We start from the raw sequence: 17158 nt of genomic DNA, 5'->3' as shown, positions 1-17158 counted from the left end.
GCCTTGTTGCAGTTAAAAGGTTCCATGGATGTCGACCTTTTTTCATGGAACCATCAATGCCAATAAAGAAACCTTTATTTTTAAGAGTGTAAACGGCATTAATACACTGGACATTATTGGGTTGATTAAGTCAACATGAATAAAAAAAATTGTCATTGTTTTACTGTCTTAGTGCACATTTCAGGCCTCACTGCGAATAGTTGATCCCTTTAAAGGAACACTCCACTATTTTTGAAAATAGGCTCATTGCCCAACTCCCCTAACAATGATCTATGCTAAGCTACAGCTAAAAGTGCTACCGCCAGACCCAGAGATCGGCTGAATAGATTCGAAAACGGTAAAACTCAACTATTTAACTCTAGGGGAGTTGGAAAATTAGTTTTTTTTCAAAAATAGTGGAGTGTTCCTTTAAGTTATTTAAAAAAAAACTATCTTCATAATCTTTCATAAAAATGAATCCAAAAAAGAAATTTTCTTGCATTTCCTGTTCTGCTGATGTCAAAAACCACTGTCTTCTAACCACCTGACAGTAAACAGAGACCGTTTTTCACAAAGTTGGATAAAATCAAGTGCCGTCATTCTGTTCTCTCAATGATTATCCTGTTTCATTCAATAATATGTCATATTATCAAAGTAAAATGACTTTCGAATGCTGTTTTACATTGTCTTTAGTACAAATTTTGTTGCAGGCAGATCCTATACACTCTAGAGCTCTTTGATCCACCACCCTTTCTAATTTTTCCTAGATGCCGCATAAAACTGTGATACTCAATGAGCTGCTGAAATATGGATGCGTACAGCCTACTGGAATGCCTTTTGTACCTAAAGAAACAATGAATGTGCAAAAGAAAAGGTTTAAGCATCAGTTCTCCTTGAATCAGAGTCTCTCTCAGTCAATCCAACACGTAAAGCTCCATCCACACGGCAACAGGAATTAGCCAGTGATCCGTCTGAGGCAGTTGGAGATCTTTGAAGGCTCTGGTGAGAGTCACGTCTTCTGCGACTGGGGAAAGACTGTGGTTGCCGTGCTATTTCTCGGTAACGGCGGCGGACTCCAGTCCGGCTGGTAGAAATGAATGTTGAACATCCGAGCCCAGCTGGCAAAGACTCGCTTCTCTGTGATGAAGCGATGGTGGCTGCCTCGCCGGCCTCGCTCGTGGGAGATGTACATGGCACATTCGTCCGGACCCGTCGGTTCGTAGTAGTGATATGGGACAGAGGGGTGCTGAGACTCCCTGTACACAATGAGAGCAGAGATTAAAATGGGGACCGTGTTAAGGTACCAGTACATTCCCCGATTCCCAAATTAATCCTGAGCTAGATATTCATTTTCAAGGCAATTAACCTGATTTGGTTCAGAAAATAACTGGCTTTAAGGGGAATAAATTGATTTTATGTAATACATTAAGGTTGCAAAATGGCTTGGGGAAGAGGTCATGCCTCAGTGGGGAATCACAATGAATCATTTAATTTTTGGCTCTCTATTATTTTTCTCATAGCATTGGTACACAGCAGGGGCTGCCTGAACAAACATGCAGAAAGATCAGATCTATGACCACATTGGAAATATGTGATTCACAATACAATTTTAACATGGAAATGAACAGAAAGGTTTAGGATTTTGAAACATTCTAAACAACATCCCTATTTCTAATAGGCATACACCTTGCATTGGTATCAGCTGATTATATATATACAGGGCCTAAAACTAACTTTTTGCCACACCTGCCAATGGCCGGTGACATGATCAGATTTACCGGCCAAAACGTTTTTTTACCGGCCATGAAACTCTTTTTGCAAAAACAGGCTGTTATTACTACTACAATGACTAAACATATTTACAATGTTTTTAATTTTGTAACGCCCCTGTGTCCTTATTTGGTTGTTCCTGTCCTTATTATTAGTTAATTACCTTGATTGTTATGTATATATAAATACACACACATACAGTATATATTTTGCAAATATTTACATGTAAATATTTATATTTATATAATTTATATTAGATATAAATATATTTAATATAGAAATATAAAATGTTTCTTAAATATAAACATGCATGTGTGTGTGTGTGTATATATACATAATAAATATACACAGTACACACAGATATTATGTAAACAAAAACTTTTATTTCGGATGTGATTAATCGCAATTAATCGTTTGACAGCACTAATATATATATTATAATATATGTATATTATATACTTTTAGATATGTTGATATCTCAGTTCACTTGTAGCATTTAAATGATTCATTTATTTTTGAGAGTTTTATTTTTAATTTAAATATTAAATTTTTATTTAGACAAAATAGTACAGAATCTTATATAAAAAGGGCTACAACATGAAATTCGTTATTGGATTATCATATTGGACAGATTTTTAATATCAGTGCATAATTATTTCTAGGTCAGTAATCAAATAAACAAATTTGTGACTAATTCAAACATCAAAAGTTCTTTATATCTACACTACTGATCGAAATTTTGGGGTAGGCAAGACTTTGTTTTATTTTTTGAAAGAAATTTGTACTTTTATTCAGCAAGGACGCATGCAATTTATCAAAATATTTTTTATATTGTTATTGTTGTTACACCTTCTATTCATCAAAGAATTCTGAAAAAAATTATTACAGTTTCCACAAAAATATTAAGGAGCAGAACCAATTTAAACTGTTATAATAGGGAACGTTTCCTGAGCACCATTTTAAATTATTATTTTAAAATACATTCCAATAGAAAACAATTTTAAATTGTTATACAATTCCACAGTATTATGTTTTACTGTATTTTTGAATAAATGCAACAAAAAAGACTTCCAAAAAATTCTTAAATGTTAACAAAAAATCTTACCAACCTCATATTTTTGAATAGTGTATGCAAAATCATTTTTACTAATGATCTCAGGTTTGGACCTCACTGTATGCTGAAACCCAAAAGCAAAGCAGTGAAATCGGACTTACCTACAGAAATCCGGAGGCACCATGCCGTACACATTGATTCTGTCACAGAGCTCTAAGGCAATAGTCATTGTGAACCAGCCTGTGCTTAACCACGAGTTAGAGATTCTCCTGAAAGAGAAACAGAGAGAGAGTGTGTGACTGTCTGCTGAAAACAATACAATGAATACCAAACTGCGAGGCGTGCTGTAGTTAACATTCCAGAAGATATTTCCATTAGAAATTCCACACACGCAAGCCCAAGATTCTGTTGCGTTTAGAGTGCTGTCCAGCTGTCAGGATCATTTCTACAACTGAACGCTATCATCAACTGCTCATCAGTTCTGCCAACCTGCCGTCTGACATGAAAGCCCTGGTGAATCTTTGACAAATAACACATTAATAAAGGAAAACAACAGCATTAGTGAACAACAACAACCCGGACGTGTTTGATTAGAAGCCTCTGATTACTGTTAAATTACCTCAGACAACAGAGCATCCACTGTCTGGCAGATGCAATGTAAATAATCTCTTGTGCATGCGCTAGAATATCCAATGGAATTAATCAACATCTAAACTATAACCTCTGCACAGTTAGGGGCCATTCACACAGAACATGTTTTTGCATACCACTGCACTGTTTTTCCATTGTTTTTTATTAATTTTTTTCAAAAGCAGTTGCTTGACACATGACATGACATCCAAAAAATGCAGGTCCCCATGAGGGAAACAAATTATTAAAAATAGTAAATGGTGTTTATCTGAATGTGTAACAATGCAAACAGGTTTTCTATAAGGGGTAGGTTTAGGGTTAGAGGATAGAAAATATTGTTTGGTGAGTATAAAAGTAATAGAAGTTTATGGAAAGTCCCCACAATTCACAGAAACAAATGTGTGTGTGTGTGTGTGTGTTCTACTACACTTCTTATTAATTGTTTTTCTATGCACTAGATCTTTGATAGTTGTGCTGTGCAGGGTTATTTTAGTATCAACTATTAGAAACTATTATAGTTTTTATAAATGTTTTTAAGTAATTTTTATTTAAATATTTTCTGTTTTCATTTTAATTTTAGCTAAAATGTGAAGAAAATTATTGTTGTGTTTTTGTCATTTTTTTGTCGATTTCTTTTTTAGTTGTAGTTATTTTAGTGCATCAGGATAAACTAAATGAAAATGTTACCTTGGTAACTAGCTGAAATAAAATAAGTTGAATTTTTTTGTTTGTTTATTTTATTTTATTTCAATTAAAGTTTTTTATTTCAAGTAACAAAAATTGTTTTAGTTTTAGTTAACCATAGTAACCCTGCTGCATCAAGGTAAAAGAAGTTGCTGTTCAGACAGTGTTATATTACTTTATAGAACAGTTCAATAACACATTACAAACGAGTAATGTCTCGTTACATGTGTAACCCTAGTTCCCTGAAGGAGGGAACGGAGACACACCCTGCAGCGCGGGTATAAGAGGCAGCAGGTGCACCGCATTCATTCATGTTTTTGCTGAGGAGCCAAACCGGTGACCCGGCAGCTCAGTGGCGGTACAGCAATTGTGGCGACGGGACGTGATGTCTCCATTCCCTCCTTCAGGCGCTAAAAGAGCAATCCCTAAAAGAACAACACGGGTGATTGCGTCTTTTTAAAGATGTCTTATCACCTGTGCGTTTCTGGATGTGGTCGTTACCTGGCGCCTCAGGACCGTCACGATCGCTACCTCACATGTCTGGGCATTAAGCACGCTGAGGAAGCGTTCGTGGATGGTGCATGTTCTCTGTGTGGGGACATGACCATCTCGGAGTTGCTTAAAAGACTACAGAGTCCCTCTGCCTCCGGGGCGTCGCTGCTTCCGGTGGAGTCAGAGGTGATTTGAGGATCACAGTGAGGGCTTCTCCCGAGGAAGTTCCTCACCCCTCAAGCACTCCGCAGCCGGTGGAGCTGCCGGAGGAGCGCGCTGGGCCCTCTGCAGGACAGAGTGTACTGCCCGTATCCTTCGGTGCTCCCCCTGACGACCAGATGTTGATTGCTGCATCAGAGTGCGAGCTCTCTTTCCCCGGGAATGACGACTCGGCTGCGTTGCCCCCTTCGGGGTGTGGCTGTCTGGACGACGGATGATTCCCGTGAGACTGTGACCACTGCTGGTGTCTGTCGTAACGCCCGCACTCGCTTTCTGCAGTCACTCGAAGAGAAAAGCAGTAGTGATGCACCACCGCTCGGCTCCGAAGCGAAAAGATGAATGAATGCGGTGCACCTGCTGCCTCTTATACCCGTTCTGTGGGGTGTGGCAGCTAGATGCAAATTTCTGCGAATTGTTTAGTTACACTCGAAGTGGATTGGTCTCTCTGGCGAGATTCCCAATTCGTCGGTCACCGACGTGACGTCGAGAGTGACAGACTGAAAGGGAACTTACATTTAGATACAATATCACCAGTTATTTTTTCCTCTAACAAAAAATAATAGTTAGAAAAAAAGCCACGGCATAATCAAACTTTGCATCTCTGACCAACACAGATTAAATGAATAAATGAAGTTGATAACTCACTTGTTTTAGTCTTGAATAAATCAGTCTTTTAGAACATCGCTGGGGTGAATGAATCACTCATAAAGACAGTGCAGCCAGCTACTAATTAGTTCCTGAATTAATTGTTTTTTAACAAATTGGTTAAGTGATTAATTCAATGACTCACTCATAAAAAACAGACACTTATCGCCACCCATTGATGACCCAAATCCCCAGCAGTGTACAAACAAAGACAAATGTTAGTGTCAGTTAATGGCCAGTTACATGAGCGCTCTTGGAATGCCACTCAGTCAATAAAATTCCAAAGACCAGAACTAACTGTTCAAGGCCCATAATTCATATCAGTAACACATTACTTTAAGTTTTGCTTAATGCATTACTTAGGTAATCATAATGTTTGTTGTAATTCATTATATCTTTTCATAAATAATTGTAACCGAAGTTAAAATGCATCATGTTTTAATGCATTCTACTTTCTAAGGGTGTAACAATGAATGGATAAGTAAGATATTAGAAATGTGGTTAAAATTATTAATACATTTATTTACATTAAAAATGTTTTATAATGCATTATATTTAAAGAATTCAAGTAAACTCAAATTAAACATCATATAAGTTCTGACTGGCTGTTGTTGTGCCACTTCATAAACCAATTTCACTTTTAGGGCCGCTGCTTTAAGACATGCTTTTTTTGGGTGATATATGTTTTTATTTCTCAGCATACTGCCTATTTTACTAGAGGACATATAAACTGAAAAGATGGTGTTCAAAAAGTTCAAAAGCAAAAATAGACAAGGCTTACTGATGTATTATCGAGGTGGACGAACTAATATGATTTTCGGAAATTTCAGCTGTATTTGAAGTGCAAATACAGGATGTTTGACTCAACATAAAACTGTGTATGACTGCCAGATGAAGGTCGGTTCATTTAGCTTATAGTCTCAGAAACCATTCAAGGATAAAGAAGCCCCCAAAGACATAAACTTGCTGTCTCATTTGAGGGTTAAATAAAATCATAAATACAGTGAACTTTTTTGTGCTAGTATCTTTCAGTGCATCTTCAGAAGAAATAAACAATTTCTGTAATGCATATGGCGATGCATAATCTTTTATTAGAGGACAATGATATTTAGTTCATGAAGAGTTCTTACAGAAGTATGTGTGGTACAGTATAACATGAGACTGCTCATAAAGGCAAAATGAGGATGACCACTGCCTCTGCATTTCAACTATCCAAAGAATTCAACGTCACAACATTGAACATATGTGCTTGACCAAACATAATATTTAATGTTCAATATCCAGCAAATACTATCCAGATATCATGGAAACATATTGCTTAGATCAACGCTCAGAACCCCTATGAACACATTCTGACAGACCGTATTCTCCAAAGCAGGATTGTTTAGAAGCCAATGTGACGAGATGCAGGAGAAAACAACAGAAGAGGAGAAAACTGAACTGCTAAGTCGTGGAAAAACAAAATGCCAGAACATTGGGCTGTTGTTTGTGCCGCAGGGCTGTCTGTCACTGCCAGGCCGGAGAGCAAAGACACTGCGTCCCCATTGCCAAGTACTCCTGCATGACTATTTACATGACCTATAATGCACAAATTATAACAACATCAGCCTGAATTACTTTAGAAGTAGTCTTGGGGTTTAACTGTAAGTACAGTTTCAGAAGGTCCTTGAGGGCTGAGGCTCTCTTGGCCCTATGACTCTTCAAGAAAGCAATAAGCCATGAGACACCATGCGTTACAGTGATTTTACCACAGGTAATGGGTGTCCACAACATGACTAGACTGGTTTATTGCTTTTATAAAAAGGCATATTGTTCATATGTTCGTTTCATATGTTCATTCAGTTTCATACATTCATTTTATGATTGATCATTTACAAAGGAAAGACTCGAAAAAATATTATATTGCATATAAATGTATATGTTTTATATATACACATTTATATATATGCATTTATATTTAATTTATCTACATATTTATTTATTAATATTTCAGATTTCAACAAAAGAACTAACAAATCATCAATAATTTGTATTGAACAACTATAATTGAAAAAAAAACCAAAAAAAAAAACCAATATGGTCCCCCTAAAAGACCTGTACAGTTCTGGAAATGGAAATGTTATTTCCATTAACGTTTATCGCATATGTATTCTTCCGACAATGCAAATGGAATGCGCTACTAAAATACTCTGGCAGTATTTTCTGCACTACAACCCCATTACTGAATCTACAGCGCAAAAACGACAGCCCGACCAGTGTAGTCTGATTACAGAAAGAATGATGAGCCATTTTTTTTTTGTGAATCAAAAACATTTTGTTTTCCAAACAAATGACTCTAATGATCTTTTACTTTTTAGTGAATTAAGACCATACAGTGCAACCATTGTAGTTTGATCCCCGAATGAATTAATCTTATGAACTGTTTTTTTGTAGTGAATTACACACATACAGTTTATTACATTGTCTCATGAGACTTAAATCAGTGTATTTTGGTTGTTCATATTACAGTATGCAGTTAAAGATGCACATTAATGAATATGAATATCAAACAAATGAGTGAAATATGTTGCCAAATTTTGATGTTTAGTGTTGTTTATTTAATACTGTATATGGGTAGAGCCAATTATAGGATTGCATTTATGATGCCTCTACAAAGACAGAAATGTTCTTAAAATGTCTTTGTAAACACCTTTTGCAAGAACTGTTTTAAATGTATTATCAAAATGATTATCTACAGGAAATTCTACTCTAGTGAAAGCATGGCTCATTGAATATTAATAAGGTTACATGACTGGATAAATCTTTAGAATTCCAGGTTATTATAAGCCAGGGGTTCTCAACTCTGACCCTTAAGGTCCACTTTCCAGCAGAGTTTAGCTCCAACCCTAATCAAACTCACCTGAACATGCGAATCAAGGCCTACAGGACTACTAGAAAGTTACAGGCAAGTGAGTTGGTCAAGATTGGAGTTAAGCTCTGTAGGAAAGCGGACCTTGAGATCCAGAGTTGAGAAACCTTGTTACATGCTGTCACTACGGTTATTCATTCATGTGTTCCACAAAATCAAAAAGTAAACTATTCTTTTAATAAGCACAGTAGGCTTTGCATGACCTAAATTATATTGAGCTCAGCCTCAGCCACAGTAGGATTTGTTAATTTGCAACCTAGATTTTCAACCCAAAACATCACTGAGGTAAAATTTACAGCTAAAAATAGTAATTACATTTACATTTACATTTATTCATTTTGCAGACGCTTTTATCCAAAGCGACTTACAATTGTGGGATACATAAAGCGATTCTTCTTAAAGAGGCAAACAGACACAGGAAGTGCTCGTAATACCAAGTTTCAGGCATTTGTTCAAATAAGTACAAGCTAGAAAGGGAAGGAATAAATAAAGATTTAATAAAAAAAATTGTTTTAATTTACTTTAATTTAGGATGAAGTCAAGTAGCGTTGAAAGAGATGAGTTTTCAGCTGTCGCTTGAAAATTGTCAGGGATTCAGCATTCCGGATAGGGGTGGGAAGATCATTCCACCAGCCAGGAATAGTGAACGAGAATGTTCTGGAAAGTGATTTCGAGCCTCTCTGTGGTGGTACCACGAGGCGCCGCTCACTAGCAAAGATAAAAATAATACTTAAGTGCGTTGCCGGTTTCGTTGCTCGGTGAAGTCGTGCAGGTAAAGTCGCAGGTCTTTACACTCGTCGGTCTTCACCCGAGGAGGCTGAACACAAGGGCTGAACGCTTCCGCGTCAGTGTACAGACATCAAAGATATACACAGTCTAAAAGACTAAAGTGAAAAAAGCTGTGACCGCCTTCTAATTAGCACAGCCAATAGCCTATAGCAGGGCAATTGTTTGCCCCGAATAATTATTGGTATATGATTGTTTGTGACTAATGCATTTATAGGCAGTAGTGTTTTTTAGTTTCTGTAGTTTCTTATAGTAACTTTTGATAGACCAGCTCTTTGAAATTCTGCATGTATGCAAACAAACATGGGAAAACACTGATCAAACCAATAAAGCAACAGCAGCCATCCTTCTCCAGTCCAATTCTGACATCTAACAGAGACAGATTTTTGTTGCGCATGGTTGGTATGATTCTCACAGCAATCTTTTGTCTTCTCTGCTTTTCATTTGCCACTTTTGGGAATAACACCAACGAAAGTGATACAAGATGAAAGAAAGACACACTTTGACGGCTGCAATAAGACTGCTGTGGTAATAAGGGACAGCAGCTACAAAACACTCCTGTATCATTCTAAGCCAATTCATCAGTGGTAATATTTGCATTTCTTACTAATGAGCCTCCAAATAGTTTTAAGGAGCACTCTGTAAAAATGGTGTTTTTGCGATAAAACCCACATGAAAAGACATTCACTAATGAGATCTTCAGGATGACACATCACCATAACTAAATTAGTGTTCATTTGAAGTATCAGAATATAACCAGGACCCGTACATTTACAGCATTCACTTTAAAAAATAAAGGTTCCAACAGGGGCTTTCACAACAATGCCATAAAAAAAACATTTTTGGTTCCCCAAAGAACCTTTCAGTGAACAGTTCTTAAAAGAACCATTTTTTTCTTTGTGTGAAGAACATTTAATTAGTCTGAAGAACACTTTTCCACTATAAAGAACCTTTTGTGCAATGGAAAGGTTCCATGTATGTTACAGGTTCTTCATGGAACCATCCATGTCAATAAAGAACCTTTATGACAAATTCATGTTCTGTGGACAAAAAATGAATATATTAAAACCCCCATTCACTGCAAACACACTACGCTGCGCACACACACTTGCTTTGATTAAGTGGAGATCTTGGCTTAATGTTCAAATCTAGAATCCCACAAAAACTGATTTCCCATGTGATCCTAGAGTTGAAAGGGAAAAAGAGGCTGGTCTTCTCAGAGAGCAGTAAATGAGGAATAAGAATGGCCTCTGCAGACTATTCTAGGACACGCATCATCTTTCCTTTATAACACCTTTTTAAAATAAAAATAGGTCACGAAAAATTAGGGCATGTCACATGGATAATATTGGCACGTTGATGAAAACGTCTGCTATCTCAATAATGTAAATGCACGCCTTCGGTTAATTGAGTTCTGCAGACCCATTTTAGTTCAGAAATGGGTTTGAAAATATTTTGCCTTTATACAATGAAACATCAAAGTAGTGTATCATCACATATTTAAGCTTATTTGCTGAACCGTATCATTACAGATACTAAAATTGGCCTCTTATCAAATAATAAAATTTTAAATTGGCTCTGTAAAACATAATAAAGTGGCCGTTACCTGTCTTTGCCGGTCTCTCTCTTGAATAGTTCATCAAACTGGAGCATTTTCTGCCAGGAGATGATATAGACCTTGAGTTTAGGCAGCACTTGGTTCATAAGCCGCAGGTTGTTATAAACCAGCCCTTTCCCGTCACGTCGCATGTAACTGCTGGGTCCCCAGAAGATGAAGACTGTGTCCTGACTGGAGTTGAGGAGTTCGTGGCGGCTGCGCAGCACTCTCTGCATGCTGGAATGAGCGATGACCCTCAGGCTCGTGCGGTGACCCACGTCCACCCCGTAGCCACGGGCCGTGGGCGCGTCATTCATTCGGATGACGCACTCCGCCTGATCGATCTCTTTTCCGCGACCCCCACCGGTTAGATGACCTGAGCTGGTGACCAGCGCGCAGCTCCTGCAGTGCATCTTCAGAGGCTGTGGGGAAGAGAGTGGAAAGATTAGCTCTATGCAAGCGTACAACCATAGTCAATATTTCATACAGAGTCTATATTAGATGCAGCAGTCATTTAAATAATGTATACGTGGCTAAGCAAATGTAAACACTGGGTGTACCAGTTCAAGGCAAACAAGTTAAACCTCAATGCCTTATTGGTATTTCTTTAACTACACTTTTATGGCCCACGGGGTGGAGATTTCTTTTTTTTTTCTTTTTGTTATATAAAGTTCAAATTAAAACTGTTTTAGAAACCTTTACACAAGGCCAGTTTTAGCTAACAGCAACAACACTTTACAGTTGTGACATCATTTCCAGCATTACTAACGAAATACTACACGAAATTTACTATACGAAATTTAGAGCTTGATATAAAATATGTAATGTGAATATTTTGACCAGAATATAATAATAAGCAGAATATTTGTATTGTGTGTCATTTCTAATCATACTGTAATTCTGTTAAATTATGCAAAAAATTAAAATATTATTTCATTTTGTGTATTTAGGATACATAAAATGCTAGCTATGAAATTAGCCTTGCATTTTCATCAAACAATGATATCAAAGAGATAATTCACCCACAAGTGAAAGTCAGGTTTGGAACAACATGAGGATGAGTATGATGATGACAGAGCATTTTTATTTGGCAGCGGCTATTTGCACTAAGTGTGAATAGTGATAGACGCTATTTACACTATATGAAAATAGCATATTTTCTTAGCGATAGATGCTATTTACACTAAGTGCAAATAGCAATGGATTCTATTTACACTAAGTGAAAATAGCTGTATTTCTTAACGATATGTTATTTACACAAATTGCAAATCAAAATTCTATTTACACTGTGTTAAAATAGCAAGATTTCCTGCTATTTATAATACTTATTGAAAATAGTGGCAATGAATTGCACCTCTGTATTGTAGTACATTATAAAACAGTACGCAATATTAACGTATTGAGTGTAAATTATAATTTTAATTCAAATTATTAAATGGATGCCACTTTATTGGGACAATAAAGCCATCCCTACACCTACACCTACCCTGTACCCGATATTTCATTTTCTACTTTTTGATTATTTCCTTAATTTTTATTGAAAATAAATGCCTTTACAATGTGATACGAGATTTGAAAAGGGAGAAAAAAAAAGTTTGACAATATTTCTGCGTCATTGCACATGCGCAGTCCTTTCAGTTTCGGGGTTCAATCCGATGGAGTGTTTACATGCACTCTCAATCGTATTAGAAAAGGAATAAACCACCCCCTTCAATCCGATCGAAATTTCATTCCGATCGAGCTCAATCGGATCGATTAAGGTGTTTACATGAAGGCTTTTCAGTCCGACTGAGCCGTCAATCCGATTACAAACGGATTATTTGGTTGCATGTAAACGTAGCCACTGTCACAGTTGTAAACACGAGAGCTTTCTTCTTCCACGAGGGGGTTTGGCATCACGGCATCTTGATGCCAGGCGGAACATTAAAGAACGCGACACACATCTCCCGGAAATACTGTATAATTCAACCAATCCAATGACGACTTTAAAACTCCTGAAGTGTTTCCAATTTTGTGTGCTGTATGCATCAGACGTTCAGGCTGTGACTAATATTTTATATACTTTTTCAAAACGTTGTGAGAAAGCGTTCTTAGAACAACATTCTCAGAATGTCTTTATGATGTTATTATTCATACTTGAAGAACGTTCTCAATGTTGAGAGAAAACATTCTTTTAGAACAACATTCTTAAAATGTCCTTATGTTATTTGTACTTGATGAAAGTTCTTGTTATGTTTTGTAACCTTTAATAATGTTATAATCACAACAAGAAAACTAGACATTTTACCGTTCTGAGAATATTAAAAATAAGGCAGCGGCTATTTACACTAAGTGAAAATAGCATATTTTCTTAGCGATAGATGCTATTTACACTAAGTGCAAATAGCAATGGATTCTATTTACACTAAGTGAAAATAGCTGTATTTCTTAACGATATGTTATTTACACAAATTGCAAATCAAAATTCTATTTACACTGTGTTAAAATAGCAAGATTTCCTGCTATTTATAATACTTATTGAAAATAGTGGCAATGAATTGCACCTCTGTATTGTAGTACATTATAAAACAGTACGCAATATTAACGTATTGAGTGTAAATTATAATTTTAATTCAAATTATTAAATGGATGCCACTTTATTGGGACAATAAAGCCATCCCTACACCTACACCTACCCTGTACCCGATATTTCATTTTCTACTTTTTGATTATTTCCTTAATTTTTATTGAAAATAAATGCCTTTCCGTTTTGATATGAGATTTGAAAAGGGAGAAAAAAAGTTCGGCAAAAGGCGGGTTCGAACTCGGGTCGATCGCGCCAAAAAGCTCATACCTTACTATCTACGCCAGTAGATCTGATGTTTAATATGTGTCTTTTGTAGTGTTGACTACACAAATCACACGTTGGTGGGCGGAGTTAGTGTAAATAGCCTCTGCCAATAAGGCGGGCTATTTGCGCTTAGTGTAAATAGACACTGCATTTTTATTTCCATTTAATATACAACATATATGGTGGAAATGACGTGTTGGTTAAAAAAAAGAATTCTTTGGTTAAAGAAGAAAAATTAAATATATTACTGAGAGTGTAAATACTGTTTTAAGAGAACTTATTTTAAATAGTAGTTTATTAGTTTATTTTCCACAAGGGCCAAGTGTCCACTGGTGAAGAAACATCCGTATATGACTAAACAACTCTTTAATTTTGTCTTCAGATCCTCTTTTGGTACTCTGGGTTATAGGTCTGGTAGAATGCACCTGAGAATCAATGGAGGCTCTTCAAATTAAATGATCTATTAAGAGAAAAAAAGTCCTAGTTTCAAAGATACTGTTGACATATGCACTGCAATTTTGCCTGAGGATTTCTTTATTCACAACATCTTGTTTGAAGCGGTTAGTAATTCAGGCCTCCTAACCTTGAATAGTTTTAAAATCCGTCCAGCTTCTCCTACACATCTCCACATTCAAACCACATACTATTCCACTGCGTGGCTTTCCATTCTCTACAGCTTTCCATTAATTATTCCAAGCCGACATAAACGCACCATTGGTATTCTTACAGTGATAAGGGCACAGTCCCTTCAGCCCCATCCTTGGGGGATAAAGTGTTTCAGGAATAAAGGCCCATCTTCGCTTCTCAAGGAAGTGTTGTATTTACGGTGAAATTTCTCTTCCCCATCCTCTGTCACGCTCTTTAAATCAATAATATGCAAAGAGCGCTGCCAGCGTTGCGTAATTTGTCCTGGATGAAGGCATCTGCTGTGAGGGAAATAATAATAACAAATGGTGCCATGTACTCTGCAGGCAGTGCTGCGGCATTTGCATGCGTCTCCTCTTGGCGTCCGATGCTCTCTAGGTAATGAAACTCAGCCGCAGGTCAAAGAAGACACAGGTGCTGCTCCACTGACATAATGTTTAATGAGGCCGGGAGCAGCTGAAATCCTTGTGGGCCACATGAGTTTCCTGTGTCACAAAAAATCCTTTGTTTAACTGCTGATAAACGCCCCGATATAGTCGATAGCTGCACGGGAGACTCTTGAGATCTGTTTTATCCAGATGGTGCATTAGTGAGGGTTAAATGAACACAATATCAATTCCTTAGAGTCATTGTCCAACAATTCTTAACATGTGGGCATTTAAATCTGCCCTGGGACAGCAAAAATCTGATATTTTTTTGGCATGTTCAACTCAAATCCATGCTATATTGAAATCTAAACAGCACAAAAACACATGAAATGGAATAAACTTGATCTGAAACACATTAACACATGGTTTGTGTCCAGAGGCACTCATTGCCAGGGTATGGACTGCCAACCGCAGATCTCTAGAGTCCTCTGTTCTTGGCCATTCTTTCCAACTGGTTCCAGGTGTAACCCATCTTGATGATGTCAGCCTCGAGGTCATGTTGCCAGGTGTTTCTTGGGTGGCCACTTCAATGTCTGCCCCCTTATGTTGGTTGGCAGTTTACAAAGGGTGTCCCCTATCCAGCCCCATCTTCTCTTCCTGATTTCTTATTCAGCAGGAAGTTAATGTGTCCTTTCCCAAATATTTTTTATTGCTGATAGTGTCAGGCCTGCGGATCTAGAGAATCTTTCTATGGCAGCTATTGATGAAGGATTGGACCTTCCCGATGGTCATCTTGGTTGTCCTTCAGGTTTCAGCTCCATACAGCAACAATGACTTGAAGTCAGGTTGCCAAGGACAAATCTCTGGAGCTCCAGATATTCTTGAGCTGTATGAAGGCTGCTTTGGCAATCCTTGCCTTGACATTTGTGTCTGTACCCCCCTTTTGGTCACTGATGCTGGCCAGGTACATGAAGTCCTGGACTTCTTCCAGGGGACTTCCATTCAGTATGATCCTTGCTTGTGGATTTTATCTAGAGGATCTTGGTCTTAAAAAGAAAAGGTGTAGCACACCAAAATGTTTACAGATATAGCTGATTTGTCACTAAAAATTCTCATGGTTCAACACAATCTTTTTTTGCATAACTTTAGCACATAAATTATGATGATAGTTCAAATTTAGCAAAAACTAGTTTGGAAACAACTGGATGGAAACAGGCTAGAGGCTTTTTCATTTAGGCATTTTCACTTTGTCAATAACAGAACAGCGCAAAAAGTGATGTAAGCTTGTGTCACAATCACTATGTAGTATATAGTAAACAAGTGAACGAGTCAGCAGTTTTGGACAAAGTATACGCATGAATGCGTGATACATCTCTGTCATCCGTTGTCTCATGCGGCTCATGATTTTCCATCCTCTCTTTCCACAATGACAGCTACTCATAGTTTTATGAGAAAGGCTCTTGGCATGGTGCTGACGCTTTTATCATTACTGAAGTAACCATTGTAAATACGCCGGATATTGATTACAATGACTAAACAAACGGATCAGTTTTCATCACTTGCAAAATGACAAAGTGCAGACAGTCAATCCTAAAGATTGATTTGAAAACCAAAATCAGATTCGTGTGCAGTGTAAGCAAAACGCCTCAGTGTCCTGGGTGTTTTCTACAGTGCTTGAGCTTTTACTTCACACTGTGAATTACATATTGCAGAGAGAGCCAGACTCTGTCCATCAAGCTTGAGGAAATGTCACTGGGAAATGGCACAATCAGATTGACGGCTATCTGAGAAGCAGATGACAAGAGCAATCTAACAAAATGACACATGAACGCTACCCTGGCATGATGACTTGAGAATTGAAGCATTTTGTGTAATTCTATAAAAGGTCAGCTAAGATTATCTTACTGAGTGCTATACTTGAAGGTTCAAAATAAAATATTAAACGAACTGAAAATGATGCAAATTTCTGCAAAAAAACAGGACAGCCAGACATGTGTTTTGTGAATGATGAATTATGTAATAATTAGGGATGCACCGATACCACTTTTTCCAGTACTCGCCCGATACCGATACTTTTATTTTTGGTACTTGTCGATACAGAGTATCGATACCGATATTTTTTATTGCATTTGTACATTTTTTAAATATTGGGTACAGAAACCAAAAGAGTATGTATAATGTTAGTTGGTTAACTTCATTTATCAAATAGATACAGTCAAACCAAAATTTATTCAGACACCTTCAACATTTCTCACATTATCACAGTTTATTCGCTCTAGTTTAGAAAATGGTAATAAAATATGACAAGAACTCAGCGTTAAACTGTGTCAGAACAAATTAACACAGTTGTTAAGTAACTTGTGCATTGTTTTATTTACTTATTTTTGACATATCCGACCGAACTACAAACTTTCCAGTGATGTCTGTGAGAAAGGGATATTTATTCGACAAGCTTGTGCATCTGCGCCGCTGCGCGCTCAATCCACTCAGCGTGATTTGCTTACCAGCTGGCGCAAATCAGCTATACAGGCATTAATACTGAATGTTTAAC

General features: G+C 37.2%; 1 protein-coding gene across 1 annotated transcript in view; it reads right to left on the bottom strand.

Annotated features, from left to right (window-relative positions):
* Window positions 1-518: 518 nt before the first annotated feature.
* The window catches only part of LOC107708707 (alpha-N-acetylgalactosaminide alpha-2,6-sialyltransferase 5-like), a 53246-nt gene continuing 36606 nt past the window's right edge, over window positions 519-17158 (bottom strand). Inside the window, exons 3-5 of the mRNA XM_016513011.1 lie at window positions 10774-11186; window positions 2965-3072; window positions 519-1235 (exon numbers count right to left, since the gene is read on the bottom strand). Coding sequence (XP_016368497.1) covers window positions 989-1235; window positions 2965-3072; window positions 10774-11186 — 768 coding nt within the window. The 3' untranslated portion in view covers window positions 519-988. The remainder of the gene's footprint in view (window positions 1236-2964; window positions 3073-10773; window positions 11187-17158) is intronic.

The sequence above is a fragment of the Sinocyclocheilus rhinocerous genome, unplaced genomic scaffold, assembly GCF_001515625.1.
Source record: "Sinocyclocheilus rhinocerous isolate Xijiao unplaced genomic scaffold, SAMN03320098_v1.1 scaffold1724, whole genome shotgun sequence".
Taxonomy (NCBI): domain Eukaryota; kingdom Metazoa; phylum Chordata; class Actinopteri; order Cypriniformes; family Cyprinidae; genus Sinocyclocheilus; species Sinocyclocheilus rhinocerous.
The sequence above is the reverse complement of the archived record's forward strand: the minus strand, read 5'-3'. Positions and strand labels throughout refer to the sequence as shown.